Source organism: Salmo salar, chromosome ssa11 (assembly GCF_905237065.1).
Source record: "Salmo salar chromosome ssa11, Ssal_v3.1, whole genome shotgun sequence".
NCBI classification, from domain to species: domain Eukaryota; kingdom Metazoa; phylum Chordata; class Actinopteri; order Salmoniformes; family Salmonidae; genus Salmo; species Salmo salar.
Window position 1 is genome coordinate 41430678 of NC_059452.1, and position 21880 is coordinate 41452557.

At 47.6% G+C, this 21880-nt stretch overlaps 1 protein-coding gene across 2 annotated transcripts in view; it reads right to left on the minus strand.

Moving 5' to 3' along the window:
• Nucleotides 1-8172: 8172 nt before the first annotated feature.
• Nucleotides 8173-21880, minus strand: part of LOC106587861 (uveal autoantigen with coiled-coil domains and ankyrin repeats protein-like) — a 67593-nt gene continuing 53885 nt past the window's right edge. Inside the window, exons 9-19 of one of the 2 annotated variants that reach the window (XM_045689577.1) lie at nt 21131-21168; nt 19838-19879; nt 18705-18812; nt 18432-18464; nt 18095-18187; nt 17899-17929; nt 17741-17790; nt 14571-17321; nt 12652-12807; nt 11186-11251; nt 8173-10338 (exon numbers count right to left, since the gene is read on the minus strand). In XM_045689577.1, the coding sequence (XP_045545533.1) occupies nt 10267-10338; nt 11186-11251; nt 12652-12807; nt 14571-17321; nt 17741-17790; nt 17899-17929; nt 18095-18187; nt 18432-18464; nt 18705-18812; nt 19838-19879; nt 21131-21168 (3440 nt within the window). In that variant the 3' untranslated portion in view covers nt 8173-10266. Of the gene's footprint in view, nt 10339-11185; nt 11252-12645; nt 12808-14570; nt 17322-17740; nt 17791-17898; nt 17930-18094; nt 18188-18431; nt 18465-18704; nt 18813-19837; nt 19880-21130; nt 21169-21880 lie in introns of both variants that reach the window. The other variant, XM_045689576.1, reaches the window with a different exon arrangement.

The window sequence follows — 21880 nt, forward strand, 5'->3', positions numbered from 1 at the left end:
CAACTAACCCCAAGCCAAGCCAGCACAAACTTGACACGCCACGGTCTACTAAACTAAACAGTTCATCCAGTTCCCATGTTGAAAACGTCCGCAGCCTTTTCTAACCATGCTAACAAGTCTATGGTGACGGACTCCCTGCCCCCTCAGCCCCAGGCCTACAGCCCCATGTCTTTAAGAACTGGGAAAAAAGCCCAGTGCTACTCTTAACCTCACGGCCATGTTTCCAAACACCAGCCCAAGCGGCCAGCCAGCCAGCCAGCCAGCCATACAGCCAACCAGTCAGTCAGCCAGCCATACAGCCAACCAGTCAGTCAGTCAGCCAGGCCACAGTGTTATCCCTGTTAAACTACATACACGGCCACAGTGTCGAGGCCCCGAGCAGAGATGAAAAGGGGCCGATTTTCTGTTTGAGAGCCGGGATTATTAAGTCGTTGGTTAGAAGTGTGGCAGGGAGGGAATGGAGCATGCATCTGGTTCTGGGTAAGGCTACGAGGGGGAAAAGAGGAGTGGACACACTAAGCATTAGCTAGCGGTTAACCAAGAGCTAATGAGGGAAAAATATAAACATTGAGCTCAGATGAAACTGTTTAGCGTACGGCCGTATACTGTGTCCACATTGCATTTCAAGGAAAGATGACTATGGTAATTACACATGGGGGTTAAGGGGGGTAGTAGGGGGGACCTGTTTCTGATCAGTGCGTGTACGTTTCTGCCTTTGTAAATGGACTCCACTTTAAAAGTCTGGATGTCTGTTCTTAAGCATGTATTGGCAACATGCCCATCCACACCTTTTGACACAGCACATTGGGACACGCAATGACCCCAGCCTCTAGCTTTAGTTTTGGCATGTAAAAAAAAAAATGGATCCTCCTACCGAGGTTTGGGACTGGGACTCCTCTGATCCCATCCACCCCCCCCCCCCATCCCTAGCGCTCCCCCAGCCCTGGTGTAAATCCTGTGAAATGAGAGGCCTCCGGTCCCCTCTCTGGTGCACAGTCCCTGGTGTGTAAATCCCGGGTCAACACAGGATCAGAGACTCGTACCGCAGGAAGAGAAAGAACGAAAGAATGAAGAGAAGAGAAAAAGGAGAGAGTGGGAACGAGGGCCATGGCGAAGCGCCGTCCAAGTCAAATCAGCACCATGTGTCCCTCCAGAGCAATATTATCCCAGAAATGAACTTTATTGAGGCAACAAAGTGTTTTGGAACTCTGCAAAAACAGAGAGCTTGGCCAAGGACCGAGGCCTGGGAGGAGAAGAGTGCAGGGGCCCCTCAGGGGATCAATGAGAAGAGGGAGGGGGGTCCGTGTACAGTGGCCCCCACTGCAGCGCTGCAGCCTGACAGGCTAATGGCCTATTACTGACAGAGATGTGGTCAGCAATCCCAGAGAGGAAACAGAGATGGCCGCAGCAACCTCTGACCTGACCACAGGGGTTAGGAGAGAGGAAGAGGGGGAGTGACAGAGAGAGGAATGATAAGGAGGGTGGGAGATGGAGTGAAAGGTAGATTGATGTAGAGAGAGGTGGAGGTTGGGTGAGAGCGAGCGAGAGACCAGGGCAGAGGGAACGCAGCCAAAAGCGAGGGAAACTATTTGTATGACATGTGGATGGCCCTTGCAGCCACGGTCAGTGTGTAATAAAGTGCAGCTCTGCTCTGAATCATGGCGGGAGAGTTAGTGGGGTGGCAACTACTGAGTGAGTTAACAAACCACAGGAAAGCCCAGTGTGGGGGGGGGGTGTTCAGTTTGAACAAGGGACAGGAGGGGAGGAGAAGGGTAAGAGGTGGAGGGGGGGTTAAACGACATCACAGCACTGGGATGATGAATGTTTAGAGGGGGAAAGGAGGGGGTGGGGGGCAGCCGGTTCTGGTTAGGACCCTGGAAATGAGATTAAAGGGAAATCTCCAAACAGATTGAATTGTATTTGCCATAATTGCTGAGAACAGCTTATTCAGAGCAGACCGCAAATAAAAGAGTCATAAAACCAAGGGGGGGGGGGTCTGCCATGTGAAACCAGTCTGCCTTGGCTCTTACAGCAATCAAGCCTCAAGTCTTGTATCAGTTAAAAGGTCCGTGTGTGTGACAGGGTGAGGATGTATAAGGTTTTTATAAAAAGGCTCTGCTCTAATTTGGAAGACATTCTACAGTGTGTACTATACTGCTGGAAGACTAATGTCAACATCAGGCCATTTCACACTGAAGCTGTTAGATCTGACTATATTCAGACATACAACTTCTAAACCAAGTCATCCATATTGTACTGGACCAACCGGAGGCTTCCATTAGGATCCCAGAGAACCTAGACTTCTAACCCTAACCTGTTTCAAATAGGAAGGTTATTCTGTAGTGAGATGTACTGTATCTCTTCACTTTGAAGAAAAACTAAACGTGGTAAAGAAGAGAATCAATCAGTCTAAGAGCTACAAGATAAAAGTGAGAGCTGTATGAGGCTCTTTCTCCCATTCCAGGGTTGATTGTGTTTAAAGTGAAACCACATGAACTGTACTGCTCCCACTCAGAGAGGGAAGAGGAGAAAGAGCGAGAGAGAGGATGAGAGAGAGGGGATGAGAGAGAGAGAGAGGATGAGAGAGAGAGAGAGAGAGGGGATGAGAGAGAGAGAGAGGGGATGAGAGAGGATGAGAGAGAGAGGATGAGAGAGAGGATGAGAGAGAGAGGGAGAGAGAGAGAGGGGATGAGAAGGAGAGAGAGGATGAGAGAGAGGATGAGAAAGAGGATGAGGGAAAATAAATTCTAGGAAAATCCTCAGCCCCTGGTGTCTCCACAATTCAGAGGTTAAATGGCTGCTCTTTGCAGATGACCTATGCTTGCTGTCACCCACAGCACATGGCCTACAGCAGAGCCTGGACCTGCTAGTGCAGTACTGCCAGACCTGGGCCCTGGCAGTAAACCCCAAAAAGACGAAAATAATGATTTTCCAGAGAAGATCCAGATCTCAGGGAATTAGACCAAAGTTCTCAGTTGGTACAAAATATATAGAGTACTGCACACACTATAATTACTGAGGTTTAAAAAGAAGCTCAACTGGACACCTTAATGAGCAGTGAAGGAACTCAGAGAGAAAGCACGCAGGGCCTTCTATGCCATTAAAAAATGAATTCTAATTGAAATACCTTTGGCTAAAACTAATTGAATGTGTCATTGAACCAATTGCACTTCATGGCAGCGAGGTGTGGGGTCCACTTGCAAAACAAGATTTCACCAAATGGGACAAACACCCTATTGAAACCCTACATGCAGAGTTCTGTAAGATTCTCCTACATGTCCAGAGGAAAACTACAAACAATGCATGCAGGGCAGAATTAGGCCATTATTTACATTTACATTTAAGTCATTTAGCAGACGCTCTTATCCAGAGCGACTTACAATTGGTGCATTCACCTTATGATATCCAGTGGAACAACCACTTTACAATAGTGCATCTAAATCTTTTAAGGGGGGGGGGGGTTAGAAGGATTACTTTATCCTATCCTAGGTATTCCTTAAAGAGGTGGGGTTTCAGGTGTCTCCGGAAGGTGGTGATTGACTCCGCTGTCCTGGCGTCGTGAGGGAGCTTGTTCCACCATTGGGGTGCCAGAGCAGCGAACAGTTTTGACTGGGCTGAGCGGGAACTGTGCTTCCTCAGAGGTAGGGGGGCCAACAGGCCAGAGGTGGATGAACGCAGTGCCCTTGTTTGGGTGTAGGGCCTGATCAGAGCCTGAAGGTATGGAGGTGCCGTTCCCTTCACAGCTCCGTAGGCAATCACCGTGGTTTTGTAGCGGATGCGAGCTTCAACTGGAAGCCAGTGGTATCATATATACCAGTAATATCCACAATTAATAAAAACTCAAAAAAGAGCAATTAAGTTTTGGAAACTGACCCCCTCTCATCATTACCAAGCCCTGCAATGCTAAGAGCTGAGCAAAGAAAAGAGTCCCCTCATCCAGCTAGTCCTGGGGCTGAGTTCACAAATCTGTTCTACTAACACACTGAAGCCTCAGGACCAGAACATCCAATCAATCAGAATAAACCAAATTACAACACAGTCAAAACAAAACTACATTGCTTATTGGGAAACACAAGCAAAATGCAGTGCTATCTGGCCCTAAATCGACAGTACACCGTGGCTAAATATTTGACCATGGTTACTGATCAAAACCTTAGAAACACCTTGACAAAGTACAGGCTCAGTGAGCACAGCCTTGCCATTGAGAAGGGTAGACACAGGAAAACCTGGCTCCCTGTAGAGGAAAGGCTGTGCAACCACTGCACAACAGCAGAACCTGAGACAGAGCTGCACTTCCTGACAAAATGTATAAAACAAAAGACAATTATAGTGTCATTTCCCCAATTTTGAAACCCTTATTCAAGGTTTCAAAGACCTCTCTGATGAGGATAGGCTACCCGTCCTGTTGGGGGAGGACACAGAGAGCTGTGGGTTGGCAGCGCACTACATTGCTGCCTGCCATAAGATGAGGGACAGTGTCTGACAGACCAATCAACCTGCACATGTACTTTACTGTATGCTTATTGTTATTGTTCAATGAATGGTTATTTTTACCCTTGGTTATTGTTGTTACTGTTGTCCCGTTGGCAATTTGGATTCTTATTATTTTCATATTGTAAATATCCAAAGTAAGATTTGGCAATATATACATTGTTACATTATGCCAATAAAGCAAATTGAATGAGAGAGAGATGGAGAATAAGAGAGAGAGCCTCTAGCAGTATCAGAGGAAACAGGGGACAGGATAGCATTACCATACTGCCTATAACATGGTTAACTCACTCCTCTGTTACCCACCACACAGTTGGCTGATTCCCACTATAGGATCGACCCCAACTGCACTGTTACTAGCTGATTCCCACTATAGGATCGACCCCAACTGCACTGTTGCTGGCTGATTCCCACTATAGGACCGACCCCAACTGCACTGTTGCTGGCTGATTCCCACTATAGGATCGACCCCAACTGCACTGTTACTGGCTGATTCCCACTATAGGACCGACCCCAACTGCACTGTTGCTGGCTGATTCCCACTATAGGACCGACCCCAACTGCACTGTTGCTGGCTGATTCCCACTATAGGACCGACCCCAACTGCACTGTTGCTGGCTGATTCCCACTATAGGACCGACCCCAACTGCACTGTTGCTGGCTGATTCCCACTATAGGATCGACCCCAACTGCACTGTTACTGGCTGATTCCCACTATAGGACCGACCCCAACTGCACTGTTGCTGGCTGATACCCACTATAGGACCGACCCCAACTGCACTGTTGCTGGCTGATTCCCACTATAGGACCGACCCCAACTGCACTGTTGCTGGCTGATACCCACTATACAGTGCATTTGGAAAGTATTCAGACCCCTTGATTTTGTTCCACATTTTTGTTATGTTACAGCCTAATTCTAAAATTATTTTAATCATTTTTCCCCTCAATCTACACACAATACCCCATAATGACAAAGCAAAAACCAATTTTTAGAAATGTATGTTCATTCATTATTATTAAACTGAGCTCAGGTGCATCCTGTTTCCATTGATCATCCTTGATGTTTCTACAACTTGATTCGAGTCCACACCCGTGGTAAATTAAATTGATTGGACATGATTTGGAAAGACACACACCTGTCTATTATAAGGTCCCACAGTTTACAGTGCATGTCAGAGCAAAAACCAAGCTACGAGGTCGAAGGAATCGTCCGTAGAGCTCCGAAACAGGATTGTGTCTGATCAATCGGGGGAGAAGGGCCTTGATCAGGGAGGTGACCAAGAATCTGATGGTCACTCTGACAGAGAGTTCCTCTGTGGAGATGGGAGAAACTTCCAGAAGGACAACCATCTCTACAGCACTCTACCAATCAGGCCTTTATGGTAGAGTGGCCAGACGGAAGACAATCCTCAGTAAAAGGCACATGACAGCCCGCTTGGAGTTTGCCAAAAGGCACCTAAAGGACTCTGACCATGCGAAACAAGATTCTCAGGTCTGATGAAACCAAGATTGAACTCTTTGGCCTGAATGCCAAGTGTCACGTCTGGAGGAAACCTGGCACTATCCCTACGGTGAAGCATGGTGGTGGCAGCATCATGCTGTGGGGTTGTTTTTTAGCAGCAGAGACTGGGAGACTAGTCAGGATTGAGGGAAAGATTAATGGAGAAAAGTACAGAGATCCTTGATGAAAACCTGCTCCAGAGCACTCAGGACCTCAGACTGGGTCAAAGGTTCACTTTCCAACAGGACAACGACCCTAAGCACACAGCCAAAACAACGCAGGAGTGGCTTCGGGACAAGTCTCAGAATGTCCTTCAGTGGCCCAGCCAGAGTAGGGTCGACCCAAACCGTACTGTGCTGGCTGATTCCCACTATAGGGCCGACCCAAACCGTACTGTGCTGGCTGATTCCCACTATAGGACCGACCCAAACCGTACTGTGCTGGCTGATTCCCACTATAGGACCGACCCAAACCGTACTGTGCTGGCTGATTCCCACTATAGGACCGATCCAAACCGTACTGTGCTAGCTGATTCCCACTATAGGGCCGACCCAAACCGTACTGTGCTGGCTGATTCCCACTATAGGACCGACCCAAACCCGTACTGTGCTGGCTGATTCCCACTATAGGGCCGACCCAAACCGTACTGTGCTGGCTTATTCCCACTATAGGACCGACCCAAACCGTACTGTGCTGGCTGATTCCCACTATAGGACCGATCCAAACCGTACTGTGCTAGCTGATTCCCACTATAGGGCCGACCCAAACCCGTACTGTGCTGGCTGATTCCCACTATAGGGCCGACCCAAACCCGTACTGTGCTGGCTGATTCCCACTATAGGACCGACCCAAACCGTACTGTGCTGGCTGATTCCCACTATAGGACCGACCCAAACCGTACTGTGCTGGCTGATTCCCACTATAGGACCAACCCAAACCGTACTGTGCTGGCTGATTCCCACTATAGGGCCGACCCAAACCGTACTGTGCTGGCTGATTCCCACTATAGGGCCGACCCAAACCCGTACTGTGCTGGCTGATTCCCACTATAGGACCGACCCAAACCGTACTGTGCTGGCTGATTCCCACTATAGGACCGACCCAAACCGTACTGTGCTGGCTGATTCCCACTATAGGACCGACCCAAACCGTACTGTGCTGGCTGATTCCCACTATAGGACCGACCCAAACCCGTACTGTGCTGGCTGATTCCCACTATAGGGCCGACCCAAACCGTACTGTGCTGGCTTATTCCCACTATAGGACCGACCCAAACCGTACTGTGCTGGCTGATTCCCACTATAGGACCGATCCAAACCGTACTGTGCTAGCTGATTCCCACTATAGGGCCGACCCAAACCCGTACTGTGCTGGCTGATTCCCACTATAGGGCCGACCCAAACCCGTACTGTGCTGGCTGATTCCCACTATAGGACCGACCCAAACCGTACTGTGCTGGCTGATTCCCACTATAGGACCGACCCAAACCGTACTGTGCTGGCTGATTCCCACTATAGGACCAACCCAAACCGTACTGTGCTGGCTGATTCCCACTATAGGGCCGACCCAAACCGTACTGTGCTGGCTGATTCCCACTATAGGGCCGACCCAAACCCGTACTGTGCTGGCTGATTCCCACTATAGGACCGACCCAAACCGTACTGTGCTGGCTGATTCCCACTATAGGACCGACCCAAACCGTACTGTGCTGGCTGATTCCCACTATAGGACCGACCCAAACCGTACTGTGCTGGCTGATTCCCACTATAGGACCGACCCAAACCGTACTGTGCTGGCTGATTCCCACTATAGGACCGACCCAAACCGTACTGTGCTGGCTGATTCCCACTATAGGACCGACCCAAACCGTACTGTGCTGGCTGATTCCCACTATAGGACCGACCCAAACCGTACTGTGCTGGCTGATTCCCACTATAGGACCGACCCAAACCGTACTGTGCTGGCTGATTCCCACTATAGGACCGACCCAAACCGTACTGTGCTGGCTGATTCCCACTATAGGGCCGACCCAAACCGTACTGTGCTGGCTGATTCCCACTATAGGACCGACCCAAACCGTACTGTGCTGTCTCAATCATTACATTACCATCACCAAGTATATTGAAGCATCGTATTGTGTCTTCATATTGTGTGGAATAAGGAAATCAACAAGACATATCTCTAAGTTAGGCATTTTTATTTCTGTTTTTAACACTAATTCACAAACAAAAATACATCCTTGCAAGAAGAAAAAAGAAAACCAATTTCAACAGATTGGTCTAGATTTAAAATAACTGGATTCAACTTGTAAATTCTGTTATTGGAGACAGATTTATTCCATGATCCTCAAATAAAAACAAAACAAAAAATAATCTAATTTTAAATTAATCTGTTTTATGTTCATTTCAAAATGACATTTCAGAAATCCCATTTTAGTAACTTGATAATTGTTTGATAGCAGTAGTATATAGAGGATTTAGTAGGAAACTGATTCATGATATATTTCTATATGCTTTGCAAAGCATGTTAGACAAAAGCATCACTGAGCTTCTTCATATTGTTACGCTAAGCAATACGTGTGTCCCAGACGTAACCCTATTCCCTACTACACAGTGCACTACTTTAGACCTCCTGGTCAAAAGCAGTGCACTATATAGTGAATAACGTGCCATTTCAGACGCAACATTAGACTTCTCAATCCATATAAATAGAGGGATTCGTAGTATCCCTACAGAATGACATCCTAACTGTTCCCCTAAAGAAGGGTGTTCTGTGTCTTTCTACTCCAGACCTGCTGAATTTTATTGTTACACCAATGTTGTTTATTAATCAAAGTAGTACAAAGCCATGAAAAAGATATCAGTGTAAAGGCAGAAGAGACTTGCTCCATTCTCAGACACCACTAAAATGAACCACGACAAGACAACAAAAAACGCTAGTCAAATGAATACGTCAGTCAACTTGGCCTGCCAAGTCTCGCCACTAGAGGGCACTCTCGCTCCAGCAACAGGAGACGCTGCACCGCAAACACTAGGAACCCCTGTCCACAACTCCCAGCCTCTAACTCTCTGGTGTTTTTGACGATCTGAAGGAGGACTGGATAGGTGTAAGCAATATGCAGATTGCTCCAAGTCATCAACATGCAGGCTGCCCTGATAGAGTCACTGTCTTAAACCTATCCTGTTCCTTCAGATCTGTGACCACCATAACGGTAGGGGTTAAGGTTCATGGTAGGGGTTAAGGTTAAGGTTCGTCTTAAGATTGGGCTACAGTGTTGTTTGCAAACACTCCTCGAGTCAAATCCAGAATGTGCAGAGCCCCACATTCACCTTGTTTGTGTGGGGTCAATGGCTTAAAGAGACTGCTTGAGGAGTGTACGATTCAGTGAAAAGAATCAAGATAAAGTTTGGACCTTTAGGGAAACAGTCGCTTTGCCCAATGCCCCAAGATGGAGGAGTCCTGCTCCCAAACTGAATGAGTAGGTAACTTCAGGGGGTTCCGGTTTGAAATGACCTGGGCATGGTTCTAGAATTAACCATAGAACCTCAAAAGATGAAGACGAAAGACGGGAGGGAGTCGATCGCCACGGGGGAATGTGAGTTAACAGCAGACTTTTCTGCTTGTGTTTTCAGATCCGTTTCACGGCTGCGACGTCAGGAGGATTATCTAAGCAGTGGCCAATCACCCCACCACACAAGACCCTATATCATGCTAACCCATATAGCCCTAGAGGAGATTTACATACATTCCATCTAAGAAGAGTTTCCTTTCAGAGACTTGCCAGCTAGGCATTGAATATCCTGTTTCATGAAGCCTTAACAGAGTAGTCAGAAAGAGAAAGGCCTGCATAGGCAGTTCATCATGCTCATGTTTTCAAAGGATATTAGTACATTCTATTGGTCACCAGCTACAGTATCCCACTGAGTCATCACCTATGCTGAGGTTTATCCACCTAGCTAAGGTACAACCCATCGTCTACCCTTACCATGTCTATCTACCCTTACCTTGTATCTACTGTATATCCATGTCCACCCACAACACTTGGTCTTAGTTCTGTTGAAACACACAAACCAATCTAGACATATAGGGAGGATTATGTTTGAATACTAACATGGATCTCTTCCCACACACACAGACACACACACAATCCCAACACACACTCAGACTCGCCAGGCGCCCACAGGGGCCACAGCGGGGGGGTGCTCTGTAGCTGGGGCTGTGTGAATGGTGGATTTGAGTCAGCAGGTAGTGTTTTGTTGTTGCTGAATGGACGTTTAGCAGACAAACTCCTGTCTCATGCGGATGATCTGCAGCAGGGCGGCTTGGACGTCCTCATCCATGTGGCCCTGGGAGAAACAACAACGGCTTTGAGATTATCCACTTGTCCCCTATTTCACAGTTATGGCATCAGTGTGGGCTATGGGCCAGTCTTACTGGGGCCGTCAGCAGTGTGGGCTATGGGCCAGTCTTACTGGGGTCGTCAGCAGTGTGGGCTATGGGCCAGTCTTACTGGGGTCGTCAGCAGTGTGGGCTATGGGCCAGTCTTACTGGTGTCATCAGCAGTGTGGGCTATGGGCCAGTCTTATTGGGGTCGTCAGCAGTGTGGGCTATGGGCCAGTCTTACTGGGGCCGTCAGCAGTGTGGTCTATGGGCCAGTCTTACTGGGGCCGTCAGCAGTGTGGTCTATGGGCCAGTCTTACTGGGGCCGTCAGCAGTGTGGTCTATGGGCCAGTCTTACTGGGGTCGTCAGCAGTGTGGTCTATGGGCCAGTCTTACTGGGGTCGTCAGCAGTGTGGTCTATGGGCCAGTCTTACTGGGGTCGTCAGCAGTGTGGTCTATGGGCCAGTCTTACTGGGGTCGTCAGCAGTGTGGTCTATGGGCCAGTCTTACTGGGGTCGTCAGCAGTGTGGTCTATGGGCCAGTCTTACTGGGGTCGTCAGCAGTGTGGTCTATGGGCCAGTCTTACTGGGGTCGTCAGCAGTGTGGTCTATGGGCCAGTCTTACTGGGGTCGTCAGCCTCAGACATTTAGGACGTTATGGTATCAACAATCACATTTATTTTCAGATATATTATTTATTTGTCTTCAGGAAGTTGCTGAGCAACAAAAATGCAAGAGATGCCAGGGAGGCCTGTGTGTTATATTAAACTTTAACTAGGAAAAAAATCACTAACTAAAAGAAACACACACTGACCTGTGCTGCACTGAGGAGATGAGTTCTATAAATTGAAACCACCTCTCTGTGTTGACTCTCAGCATCCTGTGGAGAGAGATGGGGGAGAGAGGGGAAGAGAGGGGGAGGGGGAGAGGAGAGAGAGAGGGGGAGAGGAGAGAGAGAGGGGGAGGGGGAGGAGAGAGAGAGGGGGGGAGGGGGAGGAGAGAGAGGGGGGAGGGGAGAGAGGGGAGAGAGAGGGGGAGGGGAGAGAGGGGAGAGAGAGGGGGAGGGGGAGAGGAGAGGGGGAAGAGGGGGAGGGGGAGAGGAGAGAGGGGGAAGAGCGAGAGAGAAGAGGAAGAGCGAGAGAGAGAAGAAGAGAGAGAACAAGAGACATGAGTACAGGCCCACTATGGGCTGACCTGGCAGACACTACAAAGGGACTCCGCCTGCCTGGCTCCACCTTACCAAGCACCTCTGAAATACACCCGTCTTTCACAGCAAAATAGATGGCGTCCATATTTTCCTGAAGACTGCCAGCATCGAACGAAAGAGCCAAGAACGCGAACTCCAAATCAAAACGTGGGCCCGACCGTGGGTTCACATCAGAGCATGAGTAATGATGTTTTCAGGATTCTAATATGGACCTCGTTTTCTTTTCATCTGGGTTCTGGCTAGCTGCTAGACCCGACTTCAAAAAAGTACACCAGTTCATTCTCTGCCTCCATCATTTCAAAGGCTCAGAGTGAGCTGACAGAGAGGAAGGCAGAGGCCGTCCTTGAAAATCAGGTGCACAGACATGTGTTTTGTTCAGTCTCGCATAGTTTCCAGCTCAGCGGTAAATCGGCTGTAATACCACACAGCGAGAGTGTTACTGTAATTATACGACAGACAAATAGTCTTTGGTATGCACTGTAAGAGCACTGACACAGATGTTCTTTCTGATGTACTGATGTATCCACAGAGAACGGGTTCACTTCCACTAACTAACTGTGGGACGAGGATCAATCATGTCTGGACCAAACCTCTATGTCATCAAGGTAATTAACCAAGATAATGACATCCCATTATCGGTAACTAACGCTGGACTGAAAAAATGCTTTCGTCCCTACTAACGAGGCTCATTATGTTTGGAGCCAGAGAGTACTGAGTGACTGATTATGGTGTTAGTGCAGCGTATTGACATGACACCATGTTATAGGACATCGTCTGTCATGAGTATAAAATGTCAATACAATCAAGTATGTACACTATGTAGGCAAGTCAATTCTTACAGCTTCACACAATTTAAGGGACCACAACAGAAATAAGTCATTTACTTTGTGTCATCACCGACAAGTTTTAAACTGTACAGGTATGTTCTGTGTGTATGTATTTTTTTAAACTGTCAAATAAGGGCAATGTCACAGAAATGCTAGGTTAGCTACAACTGGCTGCCATCCACTACATCTGCAGTGTGTGTGTGTGTGTGTGTGTGTGTGTGTGTGTGTGTGTATACACACACTCACAGCCAGCTGCTGCTGCAGGCTCTTGATCTGGGCCTGGAGTGTGTCGATGTGCTGCATCTGTCTCTTATTGGGTGCAGCGTTGCCAGCGTACGCCAGCTGGGACAGACCGTTGAGGGCCTGCTTCAGTCTCTCCACGTCCGTCAACAGCTCGCTGATCTGAAACACACACAAAGCTGTTAGCACCAGAATATACATAACCATCTACATATTTAGAAAACCTCATATCAACGGACCAAAGTATTGCCAGAAAAACTGCCAAACAGAACTAAAAACTGAGAAATTGAGATCTTACCAACTGTAAATACTACCGTACTTTTACCATATATAGTTCCAGTCAAAGGTTGAGACTCCAACTCATTCCAGGATTTTAATTTTTTACTATTTTCTACATTGTAGAATAATAGTGAAGACATCAAAACTATGAAATAGCACATGGAATCATGTACTAACCAAAAAAGTGTTAAACAAATCAAAATGTATTTGATATTATTCAAAGTAGCCACCCTTTGCCTTGATGACCGCGTTGCACATTATTGGCATTCTCTCAACCAGCTTCATGAGGTAGTCACCTGGAATGCACTTCAATTAACAGGTGTACCTTGTTAAAAGTAAATTTGAGGAATTTCTTATCTTCTGATTGAGACAATCAGTTGTGTTGTGACAAGGTAGGGGTGGTATACAGAAGATTGCCCTATTTGGTAAAAGAGCAAGTCCAGCTCAAATAAGCAAAGAGATGACAGTCAATCATTACTTTAAGACATGAAAGTCAGTCAATCCGGAAAATGTCAAGAACTTTGAAAATTTCTTCAAGTGCAGCCGCAAAAACCATCAAGCGCTAATGATGAAACTGGCTCTCATGAGGACCGCCACAAGAAAGGAAGACCCAGAGTTACCTCTGCTGCAGAGGATAAGTTCATTAGAGTTAACTGCATCTCCGATTGCTGCCCAAATAAATGCTTCATAGTTGAAGTAACAGACACATCTCAACATCAAATGTTCAGAGGAGTCTGCGTGAATTAGGCCTTCATGATCCAATTGCTGCAAAGAAACCACTACTAAAGGACACCAATAACAAGAAGAGACTTGCTTGGGCCAAGAAACACAATCAATGGATATTAGATCAGTGGAAATCGGTCCTTTGGTCTGAGGAGTCCAAATTTGGGATTTTTTGGTTCCAACCAACGTGTCTTTGTGAGACGCAGAGTAGGTGAATGGATGATCTCTACATGTGTGGTTCCCACCGTGAAGCATGAAGCAGGTGGTGTGACGGTGCTTTGCTGGTGACACTGTCAGTGATACATTTACAATTCAAGTCACACTTAACCAGCATGGCTACCACAGCATTCTGCAGCGATACGCCATCCCATCTGGTTTGCGTTTAGTGGGACTATTTGTTTTTTTAACAGGACAATGACCCAAAACACACCTCCAGGCTGTGTAAGGGCAAGTTGACCAAGAAGGAGAGTGATGGAGTGCTGCATCAGATGACCTGGCCTCCACAACCACCTGATCTCAACCCAATTGAGATGGTTTGGGATGAGCTGGACTGCAGAGTAAAGGAAAAGCAGCCAACAAGTGCTCAGCATTTGTGGGAACTCCTTCAAGATGGTTGGAAAAGTATTCCTCATGAAGCTGGTTGAGAGAATGCCAAGAGTGTGCAAAGCGGTCATCAAGGCAAAGGGTGGCTACTTTGTAGAATCTCAAATATCAAATATATTTTGATTTGTTAAACACTTATTTGGTTACTACATGATTCCATTTGTGTTCTTTCATAGTTTTGATGTCAATGTAGAAAATTGTACAATTAAAGAAACCCTTGAATGAGTAGGGGTGTCAACTTTTGGCTGGTAATGCACATTTAGGTTGATTTTATTAATATTAAAAATGGCCAACAATTCAATGCAGAATATTTCTCCTACCTTCTTGTCTTTGACCTCGGTCTGCTCCGCCGACATCTGGATCCTCCTCTGGAACTCCCCGATGGTGCTGAGCGACTCCTCGTACCTCTCCTTCAGCTCCCGGATCTCCTTATCCATGGTGTTGCTCTTCTTCTGCAGGGCCTCAGTTTCTACCCTGGCCCTGGTCTTGTCCTCCCTGGCCCTGCCCTCGTCCTCCCTGGCCTGGGCCGCCTCATGGTGGAGCACCTCGCACTGCTCCGCCAGCCCAGATAGCCTCTCACCCAATGCCGCTGTCTCTTCCTGCAGACGTTGTTTCTCGGACTTCAGCTGGCTCAACTGGTCCTCTCTTCCTCCGAGTTCCTCCAGGGCCTGGGTGGCCCGGAGCAGCTCTGACTGCAGGGCTGCCACGTTCTGGGCCCTCTGGGCGCTGGTCTCCTGCTCCTGGCGAAGGGAAGCGAGTAGCTGGGCCACCTGCCCCTCCAGGGCCTCCTTGGTCTGAGCATGCTGCTGCAGGAGGACGGCCTGGTCCTCGGAGCATCCCTGGAGCTCCTTCTCCAAGGCGCAGGCCCTCTGGGCCTCCCCACGCTGGGCCTCCCTGGCTTTCTGGCACTCGTCCTGGGCTTGGTGGATGGTGCCCCTCAGGGCTCGGTGCTCGACCTCATAGTGTTCCAGCCGGGCCAACTCGGATTCCAGGCGCTGCTGCAGGCTCTGGATATCAGTGTTACACAGGGCGTTCTGCTCCTCCAGCTCTGCCCTCTGCACAGTCACGTCTTTGTACTGCTGCTCCAGGTCCACCAACCTCAGCGTCAGCTCCTCCATTTTACCCCTGTACTCATCTTCCACTTCCTTGTGCTTTTCACTGGCGACAAAGCCTGTCTCCATTCTCTGCTGCACAGACTCCATCTGCACTTTCAGTTTCTCTTTCTCCTGCTTGTGACGTTCCCCCTCCAACTTCTCCTGGTTGTACTTCTCTTGCATCTCCGAGAGCTTTCCTGTCAAGTCTTTTAGCTTGATGTTATAGGAGTTCTCCCTCTCCTCTATGGCAGTCAACGGGACAAACTTGGCCTGGATAGCTTCCTGGATGGTGTCTAGTTCTTTCTTCTGCGCCTCCATTTCTTGGTGAAGCTTTACTGTCCCATCTTGGGCAGACTGGTAGCTTGCCAATGCCTCTTTGGCCCGATGCTCCGCCTCAACAACAGCATTGCTCAACTTAACCCTTACAGCTTCATGGTCTATAAGGCACACATAGTCATTTTCTATCATCACCTGAACATTCTCCAGCTTCTCTTTCAACTCTGCACTACCCTCTTTCACCTTCTGCAACTCTTCCTCACTTTCTTTGCCCTCCTTCTCCAGTTTGGAGAGCTCAGCCTTGGCCTTCTCCAAAGCAGCACTCAGCTCCGTATTCACTTGCTCATGTTTCTCTCTGGACACATACTCTCCATTTAGGCTCTGTTTCAGAGACTGGTTCTTGGCAGTGACCTGGGACAGCTCCTTCTCTCTCTCTTCAAACCTCTTCTGGAGCACTTCCAGTTCCTTCACCAGTTGAGCGTTGCGAGCATTCAGGGCACCCACTTCGCTCTGGAACTTCTCGGAGGGCACGGTAGCGCTCTGTAGGCTGGTGACGCTCTCACACAGGGTGACCCTCTCCGTTTGTAGCCTCTGGATCTGCACCTCGGCCTGGCCGTTCCTTTCTGCGGCCTCCACCAGCCTCTCCTCCAGCTCCTCCACAGCTCTCTCCAGGGCGCTCTTGGCCTCTTCGTGGGCCTTGAGGGGGATGAAGTTGGCCTTCATCCTGCTTTTGAGCTCCTCCAGCTGCTCCTGGAGCATCTCCCGCTCCTCCTCGCTCTCTTCTACCTGGCGGATCAGTGCCTGGCTCTTGGCAGTTATGTCCGCCAGCCTCCTCTTCATGGAGGAACTCTGTTCCTCCAGGGTTGTCCTCATCCTTTCATGCTCCTGCAGGGGGACCGCCCCTGTCCCGGCCTGGGCTGGCTGGCTGTCCATTTCCCTGTGTAACTCAGCCACCTCCTCCAGCACACGGTCATAGTCCTCCCGCAGCTCTGCCAGCTGACGCTCCTTCTCATCCACCGCATTGCTCAGCAGGTTCTTCATGTTGTCGAACTTTTCTGCAGGCACAACCTTCTCTCCCTGCCGTGCCTGGGTCTCCTTAATGAGGGCCTCCATGTCCAGCAGAGCCTCTGCCAGCTCATCCCTCTCCTCTCGCAAGGCGGACAGCTCCAGGCCCAGCCGCTCTGCCTCCACCGCCAGCTGGCCCTCGCTGCTCTTGTACTCCTCCAGGGCCTTCTCACTCTGCTTCAGGTGGTTACGCACGCGCCCCACCTCGGCCGAGGCGCCCTCGTACTTGGCCTTGACATCGTGGAGCTGGGCACGGAGCTCGTCGGCCGCCTGGCCTCCTAGGTGCTCCTTGACTGCCACCACGTGGGCCTGGAGCTGCTTGACTTTGGCTTCAGAGTCCAGCATCCTCTTCTGGACGTCCCCCAGTGCCTCCTCCAGCTCCTGGACCTGCCGGTCTGCCTGCCGCTGGATGGTCTCCCGGCTCTGGGCCAGCTCTTGGCACTCTTGGCTTTTGCGGGCCAGTGCCGCCTGCAGACGAAGAGCCTCTTCCTCGGCAGTTTGCTGCCGCCTCCTCACCGTCTCCAGCTCGCGCCGCAGGGCCTCCACCTCCTCGACTGGGTCCCAGCCCACGCCAGGACGTCCCGCAAGCTCCAGGGGACGGGACAGTGAGTGCGAAAGACCGGACGACTGCAGCACCTACAGCAGGAACAAAAGTTTCATGATTGTGCGATTTACATACACTTCGCACACCTATTTCTCACTCACAGCAGTGTCAGTCCAATATTGGTTTTGCAATGAGAGCCGACTTAGTCAGTTCCACTATAGCGACACGAGAATACTGAGAAGATGTGAAGGCTACAATAGGATAAAAAAATATCAATTTAAAAGTTGAGCCCAAAATTTAAAAACTACCTGCAGTGGTTTAAGAGAATAAATCTCTCATTTGCTGGGGGACAAACAGCTGACAGGACGAAATGAGAATTCAGCCGTTTATTTGGCTGTCAGAGAGCTGATAAGCTCATGGTTGCTGACTGGACTAGAATGGACTACTTCATGACAGTTACCTTTTCATTGCGGGCCATAATGCTCTAGAAAAACGAAGAAGTCAGGTTTACCTGCGCTGAATCCAGGCTGTGAGATTGTTTGACGAGGACATTGTCTTTTCCTGCCAGAACAAATACAGAGGTGATTCAGAAGAGGTCTTTTTTAATTCAGATCCTCTGATTGCATCTCTTATTCTCTGATATGTCAAATGTAAAGAGAGCTCACTCACCTTTGATAATAGACTGGCCAGGGTAGTCCCCCTGAAAACACATAGAACATACATTATGTTCACATTCACGCATAACCTTAGACAACCTAAGCAAGAGCTCTTATTATTATTATTATTATTATTATTATTATTATGTAAAACCCCATGATGATTTCATATGCTGTAACAGGGTTGGCATTTGGCTGTGGTCCCTCACCATGTGGCTCTTGAGCTGAACCTTGACAGTCTCCGGGGCCCGAGTCCCCTCCTCCCTGTCTTTGGCACTCAGTAAGAGCTTCAGCTGTTCCCTCTAATTCAGCACAAAAACAACGTGGAGCTTTAGAGCAGATCAACAGCCTTGCAACTTTAGTTGCATTTGAGGACAATAACTTTCAGATGAATACAGCTATGGCATGGTATGCAATCAAATCTTTCCACATTCTCACAAACACCTACAAACAAACAGACATACTAATTCATCTCTCTAATCTATAGGTAAAACGTTCCATTTTTTCTTCCCACCCCAAACAACTGAGTTATGTGGCTGTCCTTACCTCTTTATGGATGCATTCAACTGTATGTTTTTCCTGCACAGGATATAGAGGATTACAAGTTAAGTATCAGAGGGTGTGACAAACAACTCATTACCATTATTAGTGCCTGTCACCGTCCAAGTTCTTATGTCTTACTTGAAGCACAAACTGTTTGATTCTCTTCTCAGTGACTTTCCGTGTTAGTCTAGAAGTTGTCTACACTACTTTCTCTGTCTGTGTGTGTGTGTGTGTGTGTGTGTGTGTGTGTGTGTGTGTGTGTGTGTGTGTGTGTACCTGACTGAGCTGCTGCTGCAGTAGTTTGACCTTGTCCATCAGCGCTCTCTGCTCCAGGTGAAACTTCCTCAGAGTCTCCTGCTGGCTCTCGTTCTGTCTCTCCAGGTCCTGACAAACATCACACACCATTACAAGTCACAATCCATTTACAAGTCAAATCACACAAATCTCTAAGTAATCCTTCTCCAAGCCAGAACAGCCCACAGGGCCTTAACGCGTCAGCATGCCTCGGTTCGGCTGGCGCCTAGCTGAACTCGGCAACCCGAACCCAACGAGAGTTGCTTGTATACTCTCTTAAAAGACATTCGCTTTAAAAATGAGAAAAACGCAGTAATAGTACTGTTTGTCCATTTTGAGATGCCGTAGCCAGTATACACTTACTGAAAATAGTCAGAATTAATCTAAAATATCTGAAGAAATTCATTTTGACGTTTTTGCCGAGAAGATCATAGTCGCGCATTTGGTGTAATATTTCTCAATGAAAAAATGTGTATGAAAACGAGTCATCTCTCATTGAAGAACCCCTACTGTTGACCAATCACCGACGAAGGGGCGTAGACCTCGGCTCCGAACTTGGCTTGCCTCTAGAAAACACTGTGTGCCCGAACAGCCGAAAAAACCCTCCCCGAAGTCCAAAACTAACAAAAACGGCACAATATATAACATATGCACAAACTCTTCCCGAATTGTTTCAGCTGGGAAGCATACAGACACCTTTACCCCCAATCCATCTTCTTAATGCTGAGTGCCAAGCAGAGCGGCATCAGGTCCATTTTTAGAGTCTTTGGTATGACTTGACCTGGGATCGAACCCCAACCTTCCAATCTCAGGGTCGGACAGTAACCGCTGAGTTGAAAGCATCTATAGATCTGTTTAATTAGATCCAATAGTAAATATAAATTCACTAGTACCTTCAATTATCCTGGACATTGTAGAATCATGTCACGCTGATGCTCAGGCCAGCCTATAGATTCCCCTATATACTGCTGGGTACATCTTGCTTAATGTCCTCATACATTCAGACTGGGTAATTACATCCCTGTCCATCACAAAGGACTACGAGGTCAAACTCAATGTAGCCAGCCTATCAAATTCAATATTGAATGTACGCAGAGAAAAACAATTGTACTCACCCTCACGTTGGCTTCGGCCTGTTCAGTCATCTCCACTGAGTGCTGTGGACACACAGGTTATCATTTAGCCATGATTGACCGGGGGGTGAGGGGGGCTGATGGTTAGTGGTAGCAGAGTAAGAGATTTCCTTATATACAGTATCTCTGGTGGTGGTGACATTAGGGAATGAACTGCGATTATCCATCTCATCACTAGGTGGCAGTAATGTCCAACTGAATGTCAGAGTGTGAGTCACTTGGCCTCCACAGGAAACAGTTTAAAACATGACAACTCACTGTTTCCCGTCTGATAATACACCATTAAGCAAACAGCTTCAACACAACAGTGATTTTGTAAAAACACTTGTGACCGTCTCTATTCAAGATTCAATCAATGAGTGGTGAATGTGGTCAGATTCAATATTAAATCAATGAGTGGTGAATGTGGTCAGATTCAATATTAAATCAAAGAGTGGTGAATGTGGTCAGATTCAACATTAAATCAAAGAGTGGTGAATGTGGTCAGATTCAATATTAAATCAATGAGTGGTGAATGTGGTCAGATTCAACATTAAATCAATGAGTGGTGAATGTGGTCAGATTCAATATTAAATCAAAGAGTGGTGAATGTGGTCAGATTCAATATTAAATCAAAGAGTGGTGAATGTGGTCAGATTCAACATTAAATCAAAGAGTGGTGAATGTGGTCAGATTCAATATTAAATCAATGAGTGGTGAATGTGGTCAGATTCAATATTAAATCAATGAGTGGTGAATGTGGTCAGATTCAATATTAAATCAATGACTGGTGAATGTGGTCAGATTCAATATTAAATCAATGAGTGGTGAATGTGGTCAGATTCAATAGAGCAGAAACTGAACTTAAGTATTGTTGGGATCAGCTCGTTCAGAACTCACAGATACCATCTATCAATCCATGTATACAGAACACATGACCCAGGAAGTGCCTTGATGAGGAAGTGTTAACAGAATCAATAATAAAACCCCATCCTATTTGCTTGATGGAGCTCACATCAAACCTTTGGTAAGCCTATGAGCAGTCTCACCTTTAAAACAATGGATTCACCCAGAGAAAATAACAGTTGAAATGTCAAGCGATTACTATACAGCTCAATAATAACAACTACAGTCTAATCAACAGCTCAAAAGGCAACATAGCAGGAAAGAGGCATTGCACTAGGGCCTAGGAGATCTTTTCTGTGGAGATGTGTGTTGTTTTAAATCTGATAGTTCATCTCCATGCACAGAAATCAGTATGAAGGTTGGCAATTAAAGTGAGTGCTGCGTTGTTACCTGTCGCTTTTTCTGCTCCATTTTGGCAGCTTCTTTTGCTGTGGATACAATGAGAAACAATTAAAGGGTCCGCTTACACACGTCAGAGCAGCCGTCACTCATATGGTTTATGATTTCATCTATACAATGTGTTTTCTTATAACCAAGTCTTTCAGGAGACTGAGGAGAGAAGTTGAAATGAAGTGATACAAGGACAGTACTTTCACACGGGCATAAAGACTTTATGCAAAAAAAGCAATTATGCCAGAGTAATGATGATTAAAGACTTGATGAGAAACCAATCTCAAATGAGCACTGAGCGTGAAAACAAACAGGTGTTGGAGAAATCCGACGAAGCCATCTAAAGCCGCCTCCCACAAACCAAGGACATCAATTTGCCACAACAAGATAATTGTTAAGTAGGGTAAATGGCTGATGCTGCACCAGATACTAGGAGAACAGGCAATTCTAGTTTGTGACAAATGTAGACTAAAGTGCTAAAGAATGGAATTTGATTAGATGCAAATTACCTAGGGTTCTAGTTGAGCGGGCCCTTTACCTAGGGTTCTAGTTGTGTGGGCCCTTTACCTAGGGTTCTAGTTGTGTGGGCCCTTTACCTAGGGTTCTAGTTGTGTGGGCCCTTTACCTAGGGTTCTAGTTGTGCGGGCCCTTTACCTAGGGTTCTAGTTGTGCGGGCCCTTTACCTAGGGTTCTAGTTGTGCGGGCCCTTTACCTAGGGTTCTAGTTGTGTGGGCCCTTTACCTAGGGTTC